At 36.1% G+C, this 18,331-nt stretch overlaps 1 protein-coding gene across 1 annotated transcript in view; it reads right to left on the bottom strand.

Moving 5' to 3' along the window:
- Positions 1-17,285, bottom strand: part of LOC138705010 (stromelysin-1-like) — a 62,875-nt gene extending 45,590 nt beyond the window's left edge. Inside the window, exons 1-4 of the mRNA XM_069833547.1 lie at positions 17,008-17,285; positions 15,903-16,038; positions 13,150-13,260; positions 6,374-6,679 (exon numbers count right to left, since the gene is read on the bottom strand). Of these exons, the coding sequence (XP_069689648.1) occupies positions 6,374-6,679; positions 13,150-13,260; positions 15,903-16,038; positions 17,008-17,091 (637 nt within the window). The 5' untranslated portion in view covers positions 17,092-17,285. The remainder of the gene's footprint in view (positions 1-6,373; positions 6,680-13,149; positions 13,261-15,902; positions 16,039-17,007) is intronic.
- Positions 17,286-18,331: the final 1,046 nt, after the last annotated feature.

Below are 18,331 nucleotides of genomic sequence, written 5' to 3'. Positions count from 1 at the left end.
TTTGTTAGTTTCAATATCGCAACGAAAGTGATCATGAACCCATGAAAATTCGTCATATTTACTATTTACTTGGAAAATAAGTTTTAAATTGTGACCTCAGAGTTGTATTATTGGTTACGACGTACAGTACGTGACCATTTCAATGTGTAGACTGGGTGTCGGCAAAACTATTGAGAAAGCCATCAATACATCACAAGGTTCGGTCCTCTGTTATGAATTTGGGTAGTCCCTAACTGAACAAGCACAGCGCCAGATGTGCAGAGATATACCACATTCACAGTGCTTTAAATCCCTCTTTTGTTGTTGAGAATAGAGTGGGAAGTCAGCAGACGGATAGTGTAATAAATTTCATAAAATGTCAGTATTGGGAGAAAAAGTGAAAGGCGATTGCCATGTGTCATTTCCAAACTCTTAAGATTTTCAGCTATAGAGTGATATGCAACTCGTTTGAACTTTATTTTTTCTTCTGCATTTTTTTGAAGGACCAAAAGGGCAAGCCTCGAGGGCCACAGGTGGTCCGCGGACCATAGTTTGAGAAACGCTGGTCTACACAACCGGAACCACAGTGTAGGTTTACGAATGGCTGATGATAAAACCAGTCCTCAAAATGTTCATATAGATAGAGCTGATCAGGGAGGATAAAGATGCTAACTTCTAGGTGATTTCTTAAAATATTTCAACTCGTTGAGTCTATCAACTCAATTTACGATGGAAGTGAAGAAAACAGTATTTAATTTCCAAAGTGTTGGTCACGTAGGACCAAGGAAATGTATATTATGTAGCCTATATAAGGTCTTACCGGAAACCCACAGAAACGAGAAGATATATCTCCATTTTGATTCTATCGGTCCCACACTTATTAAAAGAGATAACATACTACAATACATAACAGAGCAACTACCATCTACAACGCAAACATTTTAACTTCTTATGAAACGTAATCCCTTAAGAATAAAATTATATAGACCCTACAGAGACTATCTCAATAAATTCATTGACAAAGCCATAAAGAGAACACATAAGAATAGGGATCAGTCTTTTCTTACACTCCTGAGTTACATCATAATTCCATATGTCAAGATCATGGAAAATAAAGCAATTTCTAAAAATACAGTATTACAAGCAACACACTTCCGAACTATACTATACTATACTATACTATACATAAACACTACATACTAGGTTCAAAAAGTTCCCGGAATTTGCTAGTATCATAGAAACAACGTACCTTAAACACTATTCTACAGCATTCCCTTCAAAATAGTTGCCTTCCGCAACAACACACTTTTGCCAACGCGTGTAGAGTTCCTGGAAGCCATTTTGTGAAACCCGTCTTAGTGCTCTCGTCGCGTTTGCGATAACCTCTTCAGCATTGAATCTTCGTCCTTTCAGATGACTTTTCAGACGGGGAAACAGAAAGTAATGAGGTGGTGAGTGATCAGGAGAGTATGGTGGGTGATCCAAAGCAGTTATGTTGTGCCTGGCAAGAAAATTCTTTACAATAATTGCGCGATGAGCAGGTGCATTGTCATGCATAAGGAACCAGTTGTTTTCTACCCACTTTTCTGGACGTTTCCTTCTCACTGCATCCCGGAGGCGACGGAGGATTTCTACGTACAATTCTTTCGTTACAGTACGACCTTCTGGAATGAACTTATGGTGGATAAGACCCTGAGAGTCGAAGAAAACTTCCAACATAACTTTGCCCTTGGAAGTGTCCCTAGGAAATTGTTGCTTCCGAGGAGATGTTTTCGATTTCCACTCAGATGACTGTCGTTTAGGGACTGGGTCGTACAAGTAGCACCAAGTTTCATCACCAGCAATAATTTTGTTTAAGAAATCACCATCTTCATCAGCCATACTGATCATGTCCCTAGCAAGAGTCATTCTTGTTTCTTTCTGTTCTGCCGACAACATTTTCGGAACTAACTTCTGAGACACGTAATGCTTGTTGAGATGCTTATGAAGAACATTGTGTACACTTCCGACTGATATTCCGACCTCTGCTGCTATCTCTTTTATGGTTTTACGTCGGTCGTCCCTCACAACATTATGCACACGCTGAGCGATTGCTTCATTTGTTGCAGTTGTTGGTCGGCCGCTGCGTACGTCATCTTTGATGCTATCGCGGCCACCAGAAAAGCGTTTATGCCAGGCATACACTTGAGTTTTTTTCATTGCTGCTTCGCCATATGCTTCTTCCAACAATCTTAATGTCTCTGCAGGAGTTTTGTGTAACAAAACACAGAACTTGATTTTTGTACGTTGCTCTGTGGACATAATTACAAAATGCGACTAACAAACAAAACACTATGATAAACAATTGCCTAAAACTCAAAACCAACAATCGCCATTATCAACAAACTTTAAGGAAATGACATCATGAACGTTACCAACAAAACAAATGTATAATATCCCTTGTTATATATTAATATGAAAAATGGTATTAAAATTCCGGGAACTTTTTGAACCCAGTAGTATATCTGAACTACGACCGAACATGAGCGCTGCTCATTGGGTCCTCAAATTTTATTAATATTATTGTATCATCTTTTTATACTGATGTATTATTTCTATTTCTATTGTTTCTATTGTTGTAATTGTTGTAAAACTTCAGTTGTTATTACTGCTTTCAACATTGGTGTAGTTCAACTATTATGTAAAACAGCAATAAATGAATAAATAAGTTCGCCAAATGCTAGCCTATCTAGTAACATACCGAAATCGAAATGTATGGACACTAGAGTCGACGGCAATTAGGAAGGCGGTAGTATGCTAGCATTTGCGTCGAGAGAGATAGATAGAGAGGGCAAGGCAGCGTACAACATTGCCACATCGTACTTCACGCGCACGTGCAATACAAATAGCGCAGCAGAGAATTTAAATTATCAAAAGACAATAATGACCTTAGCCGTTGATTACTGTAAGCATGACACCAAACAAACCCTCTTTCTTCACTAACAATATTCTTTGCACGGTTCTCAATCCCACACCACATGCTTCTGCAGTCGTTTCTTGCGCGTTGGCAACGTTGCAGCCAGCATCAAAATGGCCGGCAGCGTTCTGCTCGTCAACGTTTTTAAAATAATTATACAACTTAAACACTATTTTCCGCGCCTCCCCATGCAATACTTGTCTTTTTACAGTCTCTTCTTCCATTTATTTATCTTACACACACAGTAAATGTTAGTTTTACTTATTCAATGTATTGAAACACTCACACGTGAACAAACGAACTCTGGAAGTACTTGTTATAGACTGATTCTGATTGGTTCTACTGTACAAGCTTGTGACGTCACATACTAGAAATGCTATGGCGCATATAGGAGCCTACCGCCTTCCGAACTGCTGTCTAGTCTAGTGAGTGTAATCGATGAACCACTGTCACTCTATCAGAATAAAAGTGCTGCATTTTCACTCCTTTTAATGCTGATCTCTGTGACATGTCACATTCTTGTGTTAATCGACGCGAAGACTTCCTAGGCCTTAACTGTATTCTTGCCTAAATATCTGCAAGTTTGTCCGATGTGATTCTTGCATCCAGAAGGGTGGACATCATTTTCAACATACGCTTTGATAAAATATAAGATCAACATAACGTTTTGTTATTACCTCTTTTATTGGAATATTATTTGTAAGGGACTATAGGCCTAAATCACTGCCATTCACCGCCGACTTCTTTTCCCACCGTGAGAGAGCGGTCGGATTTCCCCATTAAATACTCACGTTATGACCGGTTATATTGCCGAAAAATTGTACAGGGACATCATTTTATTTTTACTTCAATTTTTATTGTACCTGAGTTTTTGAATGTACTTCACTCCCACCCCTTCTACTAATGAAGTTCGACCGTCCTCCACACAGATCCAATACCGCATATAGGAGTCATAGTAGCCTTACGGTCATAGTAAACAGTACGTTTCAAAAATATGTTCGCGTTTTCTAGTGACGAAAGAGCTTTCAATATTGAATCATTTTCGCACAGGTACTGTCGTCCATTTGCCTACGTCGTATCCCGGTGTCCCCCACCAGCTTTTATTCGCCAGCTAGTGGCTGGACTGTCTTAGCTCTTTTCTGGAAGCATTAATTTCTGTTAAGAATTGGACGTCTACGTAATATTATACAACTGTTCAAAATAAATTAAATAAAAGGGCCACGTTAAGTAATTAACTGTCACGTTTTTTCCCCCTTTCTACGACCCTGCGACAAAACCACTTGGACGGACAGTAGATAGCATGTCTGAGTAATTTTATCTTTTTCGGATCGGGCAGAAGTGAAGCTTGAACTTACAGTACGTAAGGTACTCTTTTATAGAGTAGGTACAGAATTATTTCAACATGAGTTACTAGTACGAAGAACGAAAGTGTAATTGGGATTAGGTACAATAGTCTATAGTGCGATAATATGCACATTAGAACTGAAGCCTGTATCGAAATGAACGGCCACCATTTTAAAAAATGTGTTTAAATATCCATATTATGATTATTTTTCAATTTAACTTCATTCTCTATAGCAGGGCTGGGCAGCAAGAGCAGATTCTACTCTCTCACGGGGAGCCATATGATTTTTCTTCATCCCCTTTCTTCCCTGCCGAACACCGCGCAGCGTTGATGCAGTCACGGATGAATATTAAGCGTCCCCGTTTAGAGTCTGGATCTGGTCTCGACGCCCAGCCCTGCTCTATAGTTTACGCTAATGTGCTGTAGACAGTATAATATACACTGCATAATGAATACGTGCACATGGATAGCTCAGTTCTTGAGTAAAAACACTCATTGTCAATACTGTACTGTATTTTGATTAAACAAAAACCTGATAAAAATTATCAAACTCAAAATCGCGATATTTCCTAGTTTACGTAAATGGATGAACTACTTTTCTTCCCTGCTATACTTAGTAAAGTGATTTGTTTGTATTTTACGCCAGTAACATCGAACTCCAGTCGTGGAAGGGGGTAGCAAACGGTGTTTCCGGTTCTTAACCGTTAATCCAAAGGTATAGCCAGGTTAACATTAGAAATGTTGTTGTTGTTATCTAATGCCGGGCTTTGGCAACGAAGCCATTAGCGTTCTTGCTCTCCAATATTTCTCTGTGGTGGATCCATCAGGTAGAACTTCACAGGTTATGAGATGACCTTCAGTCATTTCTTCTTCTTACATTAGAAATGTTAGTAAAAATAAAATGATGTCCCTATATTTTCACGAATGCATTATGTCGAGTCAAAATACAAATCTGGTTTGACTGACGAACATCTGTTGGCGCAACTAAAAATAGCAAAATCTGAGGTAAACCCAGATTTTGACGAAATAATTTCAAATGCAAAAGAAAGTAATTAAAATGTTGTTTTGTATTATTTGTTGACTGTAGTCTAAACTATACATAAACCGTAATTATTATTTATCTAAAAATTAGCAATACACCACTGCACTCATTGTCTGTTCATGTCTCCATCTATCAGTTCGTTCCAAACTAAGTGGTGTTTTATGGTTCTGCGGGTTGCTTATCAAGTGGTTCGGGGTTTGCCCATCGCTAGTGAGTGTAATCGATGAACCACTGTCACTCTATCAGGATAAAAAGTGCTGCATTTTCACTCCTTTTAATGCTGATCTCTGTGACATGTCACATTCTTGTGTTTAATCGACGTGAAGACTTCCTAGGACTTAACTGCATTCTTGCCTGAATATCTGCAAGTTGTCCGATGTGATTCTTGCATCCAGAAGGGTGGACATCATTTTCAACATACGCTTTGATAAAATGTAAGATCAACATAACGTTTTGTTATTACCTCTTTTATTGGTGTAGGGATTATAGGCCTAAATCACCACCGATTTCTTTTCCCACCGAGAGAGAGCGGTCGAATTTCCCCATTAAATATTCGCGTTATGACCGGTTATATTGCCGGAAAATTGTATATTCTGCGCACATTAATACAGTATTCTCTAATTTACCCTTAAAATTTAGGGCCTACTATTTTGTTGGTATTGGACTTAGAGTTTCGAATCAGTTAACTTCTTCAGCAAAAGAAACCAGATAAGTTAACTATAGATGTAAATTTCTTTCATTGTCTTTGTCAAACTTTATCGGTTTAGAGATTTGGATGTGTTATTCGCTGTGTAAATGCTGATCAGCTATAGCGATACCTGGAAATGATCATTTCAGGATATTTGTTTTGGGAGGAGCCTGAGCACAATCAGAAATAACTGCCTTCAAATCCTTACCAACATTTCAATTTTAAATGGTTGAAGACTCATGACCTTCCTCTATTTAGCGACAGTAACTTTGGTTGAGAATAGCTAAACTTCTTTATCCTTTAAAATAAAATGAGTGCTAAAAGTAATGGAAGTTTTACAGAAGTGTAAAATCATAACAATACCTGCAATAGTTCTCCTTATAGTCCATGGCCATTCATCGTTGAGATACACCATCCCTCCTGGAGGAAATACAGTGTAACCGAAAATATGTTTGTTGTTCAATACATTGTGGTTTCCCTGATAAGGTGATACAAATGCAATATTGATAACTGCATGCTCTGAAACGCGATGGAAGGTGAGATTAGTGACAGATGCCCAGGTAGACAGCGCTCTGTGCACCACCTCGTCCACAGCTGCACGGGTCAGACTTGTTTTCTGTGGGTATCTCGATACTCTGTACGTAATTTCCTGTTGCGCCCACTTATTACCTAGGAATAATAAAATAATAAATTACCAGAGAGCGTAGCAATTTCGTTGGTGGTAAGGAAGAGGGAGTAAAGAGAGGAAAATGAGAATGAAAGGGAAATGGAAACAAAAATTGCAAAACACAAGAACAATATAAATAAAAGAATAGGAAAAACTAAGAAAAACAAAAAATAGCAGGATGAAGGAAATAATATGGGAAATAAATGCAGCAAAACTATAATAATATGACAAAAACAAAAACGAAAATAATGCGAAGCAAAATAAAAATAATAACAAAAATTAGCATTACGAGAATAATGTCGATACATAATTATAATTTATTAATATAGATTTTATGTATTTAGAGATAATTTAGTTCCCTTATCAAGTTGTGAATGATATTAGTACTTGCAATTTATTTCTTTGAACTGTAATTTAAAAGATATACACAAATTTAGTACTTAAAATTATGTACGAGAGAATAGGTTAATATATTTCTTCTCCGGAATGCACAAAAACCTAATTAATTGATTAATTTATATTGTACATTATAAGACATAAATATAGTATGTATGTAACTTTATTTTGCACAAATTCCCATGATACGACTCTTCGTGTAGGTATTCTATTTGCTTCTAACAATACTTTGCTTTTTAATTTTAGATTGTTAGAAATACAAAACTTCGCCATTAGGCTACTCTTTTATAATATGAATCTGGGTCGATTGTTTGTGGAAATATCACTCAATTGGAAACAAATTATGTATATTCATTCTCGAATTAAAAAAAAAAATGTTAATAATTGACTATGGAAAGCAGATAGCTAATCTCCCAATATTAGGGCTGTCCGAGTTCGTTTTGTCTAGCGCTTCTGACGAGAAACAAATTCTGACTCTATTTTGTTTTGAACTTAAAAGTCTCCTCTCTTCCTCTCAGATCTCCTAGAATCCAAATTAATCTGATCTCAGTCTCCTTTTCTTTGCGGTTATAATTATGTAGCATTGAAGGCAATTTCATATGAATATCTTAAAATTCTAAAATTCTTATTTTAAAACAATTTCAATTGGTCGTACAATTATGTAGATCAACTCAGTTTTGTAGTTATGCCTTTCACCGAGTTTGCTATAACCCGCCAAGCATGGTGCCGTATTATGACGTATGATTATCTAGCAGCGTTTGAATTTAATCAGTGATGGCTGGCGCAAAGCAAAGGTATCAACTTAGATACAAATAATGATCGGCAGTCGTAATCTAACTTCTTGTGCTTTCGTGAATGTTTAATGCAGTGGGAAAGTTGTAATAATTTGTTGCCAGTGTTTGAAATAACTCTTAAAAACACATAACTGTTACTTGGAAACTCATTGTTTAGAGGTTACGTGGCGGTGTAGTAAAAGAGAGGTCACAAGTGCAAGAATTCACTCTGTTTTTCCTTTGATTATTTTGTTTGTTCTTCTTTCTATTTTTTTTGTGTATCTAGTGCTATAAATAATTTAGAACAAAGATATATGTGAGCGAAAAATTGGGTGCAAAATAAACATTCTTTCCCTAGTCGTGTGAACGAGGCGCTGCCCAAAGTGGACTTCAAGAAATTACGCTACAGGAGAGCGGTCATTTCTTGTGTTGAAGAGTGTACATTGCAACAGTGTAAATTAAATAATCTCCGTATTAATTCCAATCTATATTCGGTGGACTGCAAAATATTATACACCATGTGATATTCACATTTTAAACTATAAACTTAAAAATGTATTCGTATATTGCAATATACGAAACAAATTCAAAATAATGTGCGTTAGGAAATAGATTACTAGAAAGCAAATCCATCAAGTTTATCAAATCACTCATCATCATCCCACAAGTGTAGTTGTATGAAACCGGGAATAATATGTCATTGCATGTTAAACACAGCAGAAATTTTGGACCCAAAATATATAATACATTAATTAGAGCTTACCCTGAGCTAAGTACACTTAACACACATAGATTTAAGAAACAAATCAGATTAATTATTTAATTGTTTAAGCTAATTGAGTTAAAATTGTTACTCTAATATTCATGTACTTCTGTATTTTCTATTTGTATATAGACCCTGTTATTACATGCTGTATGTATTTTACCATTTATTAATGTGATTGTGCTCAATGAACTCTCGTAATTTTGTGATATATTTTGTATAACTGATCTGAACTGCGCCCGAGCACGAGCTTCTGCTCTTTCGGGCTGCAATGCCTAATGTAGCTCAAGTGTATAGTATTAATAAATATTATTATTATTATTATTATTATTATTATTATTATTATTATTATTAATTGTGAGCTGATCCTTCAAATTATCGTCTGTAAACCTGGATCTCGATTTTGATTTTGCCAGCTGCAATTTGTATAGTGAAATTCTGTAGATTTGGGTATATTAATTTACAAAATTGTTTATATATATCCAAGCCAACAAAATTTGTTCATATATTTTTGGCAAAAGTGTCATTCTGTAGACGGTTCACTCCCCTCTGTAAATCTAATCGAACATAACAAACAAATCTCTTTATAAGGAAGTTTCGCAAGCGAAAAAACAGTACCTATTATCTAGGCTAAGCTAAGTGATTGCTTGGGAGAATGCGGAATTTAAAAAACCGTATGAAAAAAAAAAATATATATATATATATTTTTTTGGTTATTTAACGACGGTGTATCAAATACGAAGTTATTTAGCGTCGATAAGATTGGTGATAGCGAGACGGTATTTGGCGAGATGAGGCGAGGATTCGCCATAGTTCTCCTGGCATTCGCCTTACGGTTGGGGAAATTCTCTAAAAAAACTCAACCAGGTAATGAGCTCAAAAGGGAATCGAACCCATACCCGTACGCATCTCCGGATCGGCAGGCAAGCACCTTAGCGAACTGAGCTACGCCGATGGCTATTATCTTTGTTTCTTTCTTTTATAGCTTGTTTATTTTGCATTATTTTAAAATACATAATATATGATATTCGTCAAGGGGGTGGTGTCCAATGATATCCTTTATTTACAGGCTTAACCATAAACCCAAAATGGTTAAAAGCACAATTTGCAATTATATTTGTAGGAGTAAATATAACATTCTTCCCACAACATTTTCTTGGATTAGCTGGTATACCTCGCCGATATTCTGATTATCCTGATGCCTATAGATGCATATTTAGAATAATTTGACATGACAAAATGTTACGTTTCCACTGTTAAACTTCACCTGTCCTTGAGACACTACTGGACACACAGCATTGAGTACGGTAAACATGTCAGTCAACCCGTGGGGGCGTGTTTTCCAAGACTCGAATGCAATTCAAGTTCTACTTGTACTTCGTTTGGCCACAGATGATGTAACATAGAGGGTTGTATTAATTTCACGAAGCAATTACGAGTTTACTTCAAAAGTAAGAGCTCTCATAGACAAACTTTACATTACAGGCAGATATACTGATACACAGTAGTAGGGCACTGGTATGCAATACTTTTCAACATTGTCACCATGTTTGTACCATTGTTCCAACAATAAAACAAGGCATCGATGTCGGCATAGAACAAATCTGCGTCAAGTTCCTGAAGCACGTCATGTTGGCTTGCTGAACGGCCGTATAGGTATTGAATCGCTTAGACCGGCAGCATTTTGCATCGGATATTGCATTAATTATGTTGCAGCCTCATAATAATACGTGTAATCACTATCACATAGGACGGTCCGAGACAAAACCGTCCTGTCCGAGACAGAATGTCCGATACATCACCGTCACATAGGACGGTTCTAGACAGAATGTCCGATACAATATGCTGCCAGCCTTACCACCCAGATGCTTCTTTAATGTCCGAAGAGATGAAAATTACTGGATTCCAGGTCGAGACTGTAACTAGAATGGTCCAGTACCTCCCGCCGTAAGCGCCATTTCACACCGTACGCCTCAACAAATTGACGATGAATTTCTGCAGGTGATGTGCCCTTCAGACGCAACAACCGGATCACACTACGCAATTCAACGTTTGACCATGTTTCCGTGCGCGCAGCCGTCTTACAACTGAAATTCCGAGGGTTCAACGCACACATTCTAAACATGCGTCATGATCACAGATGTTAAAATGTTTATAAATAAACTTAACAAAGAAAAAAAAAAGATGCACAGATCGGCATTAATTAGGAGTGATTTTTAAAGGATGCAGTCAAGACTAATTTAGAAAAATGTTAAACGAGTTATTTTTGCACCAAAAACGGATGTTCTCTGAACCAAATGATCCTATTTCAATTATTTGCATATAATAACAATTAGGAAATATGTTAAAGGAATTATCCTTGCAGGAAATGAATGCTCTCTGGACCAAAATGATCGTATTTTAATTAATTAAACACAATTTCAATTAAGTAACATATTAAACGATTTATCCTTCTATCAAACACGGATGTTCCCTGGACCAAATGTCCTATTTTATTTATGTAATGACTTTATATATTTCTAAAAGTGCAGCGAAGCGCACGAGTATGGCTAGTAGTAACATAAGCATTAAGAGTGTCAGATTGTAGCGTAAGAGTGTCAAATTGTAGCATAATAATATAAGTGTTAAGATTGTCGAATTGTATCATAAGAGTGTTATATTATAGCAAAGCAGGTGTAGTGTCAAGAAGTCAAATTGTAGCATAGTAACGTCAGTGTTAAGAGTGTCAAATTGTAGTGTAGTAACCTAAGTGTTTAAGATGTCAAATTGTAACACAGTAACATTAGTGTTAAGAGTGTCAAATTGTAGCGTAGTAACATACAAACTGTAGGTAGCTGACTGAATTGCTGTGAACTGATGATAGTGTATTTGTGTTATCTGCGAGTTCTGTGTCATTACATCAGACAAGGGCAGGCGACTGGACATTTGTAATACCTCACCACCCGGTTTCTTTCCCTTATCTACATCGCTCACAATGCATATTTCAAGGTTACGTCATTCATTGCAGTCGTTGACCTTGTCTCAAGTTCTCACGTCGGCAGCATATGGTAAAGCATCTAGCTCCGCCATCGTTCGAAAACGGATCTATGCTCACATGAACTTTTTCACTCAAAATGGCCTAAGATATCTTATCCTAAATTTTTTACCTTTCTTCGTGAATCACCCTGTATATATGTTAAGACTATATTGTAGTATAATAGTGTGAAATAATATGTACAGACAAAGTAAAATGATAGGCTCGACTTCAGTAATTTTGTACTCAAGTTTAATATTAGGCAAGTAAGAGAAATTAGTATGTACGCAAAGGTGAATTCACCAAGTTTTATTCAGACATATCGCAGGTATATAATGTGCACACCATGAGTAACACAACACACATCAAGCCGATGTTCAATTTTCTGCCAAACACTTTGTAGCATGTTTGGGTCGATTTCAGCGATTGCTGCTCTGATGCGAGCGCGCCAACGTCGTTGCAAGCGGTGGTTCATAAACTCGTGAAGAAGTAACATGGAGTGAGATCTGGTGAACGAGGTGGCCAACGAAGGAATTATCTATATCCCCACAGCTGCACGAACTCGCTCCACTGCCTCTTCTCCAGTCGTAGGCAACTCGTAGGCCTATCTTTAAATTCTGCATACTACTTACGACCATCAAGGGGTCTACGGGAATTTGGCTCGGAAATGTCGCTCAACACTGAAGACAGAGTTGTTTGCATGACATTCAAGCACATAGAAGACTTTCTGTCCTCCAGTCGCCGCCAATTTCCTTACTTGCTCCAGGAGGCCAAGAGTGAAAATAACTTGGGGAATTAAAGCTTCGAGAGTTTATCTTCAGAATATGATACACGAATTAGATTTCACGCTATAAATGATTGAACTCAGGCCCATTATTTTGACTTACACTGTAAGTATAATTGTGTAATATACTAGATATTGATACATGTAATATTACAGTTATGTTATCGGTTATTCTGTATGGTTGTGAAACTTGGACTCTCACTTTGAGTAACAGAGATTAAGGATGTTGGAGAATAAGGTTCTTAGGAAAATATTTGAGGCTAAAAGGGATGAAGTTAACGGAGAATGGAGAAAGTTACACAACGCAGAACTGCACGCATTGTATTCTTCACCTGACATAATTAGGAACATTAAATCCAGACGTTTGAGATGAGCAGGGCATGTAGCACGTACGAGCGAATCCAGAAATGCATATAAAGTGTTAGTTGGGAGGCCGGAGAGAAAAAAGACCTTTGGGGAGGCCGAGACGTAGATAGGACGATAATATTAAAATGGATTTGAGGGATGTGGGATATGATGATAGAAAGTGGATTAATCTTGCAGAGGATAGGGACCGATGGCAGGCTTATGTGAGGGCGGAAATGAACCTGGGGGTTCCTTAAAAGCCATTTGTAAGTAAGTAGGTAAGTAATATTACAATCTTGTAATGGGGTATGCTGAATAAAGCAAAGGAAATAATGCACTGTAACATACTTGATATATGGCATTACATAATATAAATTTGAGAATAAGCAATTACATACTGTAAGTTGCGTATCTTCTCTGACGTACGATATTGCCTACAGAAGGCTCTTCGTCTTTTATTCCACATCGTGGTCTTTTCATAATGTCCACTATGGCATAATTCACCTTCCCTGAAACATTTGTTAAAACACAGAATTCTAAATTATTCTAAATACAGTTTTTTTTATTAATACATCTTACAAAGACCTTTTTTCTCAAGTAAATATTCAAATTTATTATGGGTTGAAGTGTTTCATTTTAATTGCTTTTTATTTCTTCTCCAATATTATATAATAATTATCTCCTCTTCAAATGGACTTAAAGGATTTCAATGTCTTTGATTAAAACAATATCTTATCTCTATCATAATATTGCTCTTCAGCTTTAAATATCATATTCATTATTTTGTAATCAATAACAAAACAGCATTTGAAAATATAGGCTACATATTACACAATAAATTTTTTTTGTACGATAGTGTGTGAAGTACAATTTTCACGCACTGTTAGCAGTGTGTGAAGTGAGCCTTTTCAATACCAGTGCGTGAAGTAAGCAAAGTATGCGTTAAGTAATAATTTGAGGCTATCGAAGAAAAAGACATTGTATTTGTATTTGTATTTTAACAATCGTGTATTTTTAGAAACTCGGCAAGCCTCGTTTCTCAAACCTACACACCTGTGAAAATACTACCCATTTCACAAACTTGTATAATAATTAATATTTTAACATCTTTTACTACGTAAAACCCAGATATGCCTGAAATATATATATATATATGGTAATTTTTGTATATTTTACAAATGACATTTGATGCAGTATATAGTTGAAGTACATGTATGGTGTCGAAACATTCTAGTTGTAAATGGTTGAGCTAGAAACAGCTGTCACTTTAAATGGACAATATGCAAATGAGCATACATTTTGAGGAAGAATTGTGTACTATGCTTATATGAAAGGAAACAATGTCATTGTTATAATTTACAATTATTATTATTATTATTATTATTATTATTACATTGTTAAATTATTATTGTTTTTTATCATTATTACTAATATTATTCTGAGGGGCGATTGATTGTGGTTACATTCATTTTAACTATAGAATGCTATCGTCATTGAGTAGTACTGTATTGCTATTAGATAATAGGCGGAAAAATGTTGGAGTTTCGTGGAGGAAGTTATATTGGGAGAGAAGTGACGGTACTTATAATGAATCAATTGTGTGGCAATGTCGAGAGACAAGATTGAGTTCATTTTCTCAAATCTACATTGTTATGACAATGACAATTTAGATAGAAATGTTAAATTTACGAAAATAAGACCTCTTCCAAAAATGCTGAATGAAAAACAGTAGAACCTTATGTTTACTCATTACCTCCCTCCAGAACATCACCAGTTTTCCACTTGTAAACAGATCTTGCTGTGCAAATCTGGCTTTCAGGTGTAGTTCCCTGTGAAGCAGACTTGAATAATTTCAAGGAGAAAACTGTTCCAGGGCCGGGTGTCGATCCCAGGACCTTTGACTTAGCGCACCAACGCTCTGCCGACTGAGCTACCCAGGAACTACACCCGACATCGTCTCAACTTTTCCCTTCATATCTACACAACTCAAGTGGGCTGACAAGACGCCAGAAACCCAACTTTGAGTGCACACAAACTCTGTGCGACTTGAATTGTGGTTTTCTGTTAACTTATACCTAAAAGCCATATTTTCATAATATATACGTCATTGTAGATATGTTAACAGAAAACCACAATTCAAGTTACACAGAGTTTGTGTGCACTCAAAGTGGCATTTCTGGCGTCTTGTAAGCCCACTTGAGGTATGTAGATACAAAGGGAAAAGTTGAGACGGTGTCGGGTGTTGTTCCTGGGTAGCTCAGTCGACAGAGCATTGGTGCGCTAAGCCAAAGGTCCCGGGATTGATACCCGGCCCCGGAATAATTTTTCCTTTGAAATTATTCAGATCATGCTGTGTTAGCAGAAATATTGCTATGACCTTGTGTCTGCTCTTCACACGCAACAAATTTGTCCCCCATTCCTAGTTCCCCTTCCTCTCCCCTCCTCTTCAAGAAGGCTATGCTGAAAATATTTCTGCTCCTGCTGCAAGCTGTGAACCAGATAGATGTAGATGTTACATCACGTTTGTCCCCTGAATCCTCATCTGTTACGTCTTCAGTGGCATTTGTAGGCGGCATTAAAGCGATATGTCTGTATTTCAGATGAAATTCCGCCCGTAGCATAATTTTCAAACATAGATGGCATTTCATGCAGAGAAAATCCACTAAAATTTAAAAAAGAGAGACAATTTCAAAATGTATGGGGATATGCCTACTGTTCTTTTAAAGGGACACACAAGTTTTCGTCATTGTAATGTCGCAATGAATAGATATTTCAAAGGTATTGTTGTTTAATGTAATATTTATGTTTATTAGGAGTCATTTGATCTATAACAATTTGTAAAATAATTTCGAAGTGTAACAATATTTAACTTTTATATCTGATTTGCGTTTCGGAAGCCATAGCTAAAATAAACGAACCATTCTCACGTGCACATCTCAAACTGAACGGTGACCAGAACTCCCATTACCAGTCTTACCACACCTAGCAAGCCTCTAATTAAGACCAGTAATAGTGACACCTGTGAAAAAGCAAATGCGTTAACTGTAGAAAGGGTAATTTGAATCCTTTTAAAAGGACAATAGGCATATCTGGGTTAATATTTTGTAAAATGAACCAGAATTTAACACTTTATGAAATAAAAAGAATATACCTGTAACTGCTAGACCTGTGAATATCTGGAAGTTGGAAATTGCTTTGCTTAGAACTGCTTCCATATCGTCATCCGAAATCTGTGCAGAATTTTTCATTACATTTTCGTCTAAATAACCGAAGCGAATCAAGTATTCCTAGAAGAAAGTAATATAGAAGTTTTATAAAAAGTAATTTAATATTCCAGATGACAAACAATTCATTTCAAAACAGATCCAACAGTCTCTGATCATCAACTGGAAAAGAACAAAATAGAATTTCGTGTGGGTGAGATCAACTATCGACACGTGTATAGTTTGTTTCCCTTGTCTTTCCCTTTTTATCCTTGTATTCTCCTAGTTTTCCTTCTCTTCTCCATTTTATCCTTGTATTCCCCTTGTTATCCTTGTGTTTCTCCTGTTCTACTTCTGTTTTCCTATGTTTTTCTTCATTTACCATTGTTGTTTTTGTCTTCGCCTTCTACTCCTCAGTATTCCCCTTGCATTCCTTGTATTTCCCTTATTCTCTATATATTCCCCTTGTTCTCCGTGTATTCTCCTTGTGCTCCTCTTACTTCTCTTATTTTACTTGTATTCCCCTTGTGCTCATTTTATTCCTCTTATTTTCTTTGTATTTTACTTGTTCCCATTTTTATTTTTTTTGTTCTCCTTGTATTCCCTTTGTTCTCATTTCTCCCTTCTAGTTCCCTTGAATTTCCCTTGTTCTTCTTGTCCTCTCCTTGTTTTCCTTATATTCTCCTTGCATTTCCCTTTTCTCCTTATGTTCCCTTGTTCTCCTTATCTTCCCGTTCCCAATGGTGAGAGGGGACTGTATTTTTTTCGTGAAGTTTAATTTCCAAGTTGCCCCCTCCATATCTAGTGAGAAAAAAGACGTAGTTCTACGTCAAATATTAATGTTTTTAAACTCTTGAAAAATAAATAACTTGCAATTTCATAGCACTAAACTCTGTTAAAACTAACTATAGTCAAGTTCAAAATTCTCTCTCTGCAAAATGCATCACATCACATGGATATACGAGTATTAAAAAGCAGTCTCTTTAAGTAGCATAACACAGAACACTTAAACTAGTGGCAATAGGTAGAAATATTCTCATTTTCAGTACGTACCGAAACCGTGTTGCCGTCATATACACTTGACTCCACCGCCAGTGTGAAGAAACATATAACTGACAAACATACAAGCCTCCGCATAATGTTAACAGTAATCTGCTCTGGACTGAATGATAAAGTCTATATCTCTCATGTTTTGTTTTCTTATCAATGAGTGAAAACAGTTTTTTGTGTTTGCTGCCTTATTTTTTGTTCTTTTTAAATTTTACTTTCACTTGTTATTTCTTATGAATTTTATATATATTCCTTGAAAATAAATACTAAAGCATTTTTATGGCTGTATTAATTGACTCGATAAACGATATATTTTAAAAAATTGAACGGGAATTAAATTTATTGTCGACAGTGGAGAATATTATCTTATCTAACTGAGATGGGCACGAAGCTCTTGTGTTAAAATTATTATTTCTGGAGATAAGAACAGGGAAGGCAGAGGGAGAAACAGAATCTGAAATTCAAAATGAAAATTATATTGTTCATGAAATAGCCATGATACTGTAATTATTTACGTAACTAGGACAGAAAGTGATACTATTCTGTACGAGTGAGACATTTATGGACGAGACGTTAGCCGAGTACGGAATTTCGAAACCAGTGCTCGAAAGACATTTTCGCACTAGTAACATACAATATTTACGACTGTAATAGATGAATAGTCGATCAGGTTTTAGATAATTGCATTGAACTGGATGAAATTTACAGCAAATATGAAGGAAAAACGTACTGATGGAATGTTGAAACCAGATAAATTTTTGGTTCAGAAGTATGCAATAATAGGCCTACCTCTAGCTTTAAAAAGAAGCTCCTAAATTTGTAATAATATTTGCAACTTCCTATTGATGTAAAATAAGTTTATCGACTATTACCATCGAAACAAACGCAAGATATTTCCGTGAACTTTAAAATTATAGCATTGTTTGTGTATTGAATATAGAGTGAAGATTTGTGAAACTACTACCTATCTGAAAAACAGGCAAATTTATCGCATTATTTTTCACTTCATAATTACCGAAACGTTTTTTTTTAAGTTTAGCGTTCTTATGTTTAGGTTATAATTACAAATAAATGTATGTTAATGAGGCTTTTTTTTGTTGTATTTTGTAAATCATTTCGACTCCTTTGGGAATCACTGATATAGGATATTTTTTTAATTAGCAACAATAGCTATTAAGCCTAACTTTAAAAAGCTCAACTTTTATGTACTGCAACCTTTAGCTTTGAAGCTTAAATAATAACGAATTATTGCTATACCATAGCTAATTTGGCAACATTTTGCAGCCTGTTATATGATCACATTTTTCTTAATAATCAACCTTTTTTC

The sequence above is a fragment of the Periplaneta americana genome, chromosome 8 (genome assembly GCF_040183065.1).
Source record: "Periplaneta americana isolate PAMFEO1 chromosome 8, P.americana_PAMFEO1_priV1, whole genome shotgun sequence".
Taxonomy (NCBI): domain Eukaryota; kingdom Metazoa; phylum Arthropoda; class Insecta; order Blattodea; family Blattidae; genus Periplaneta; species Periplaneta americana.
This window is presented reverse-complemented; position numbering and strand designations above follow the sequence as displayed.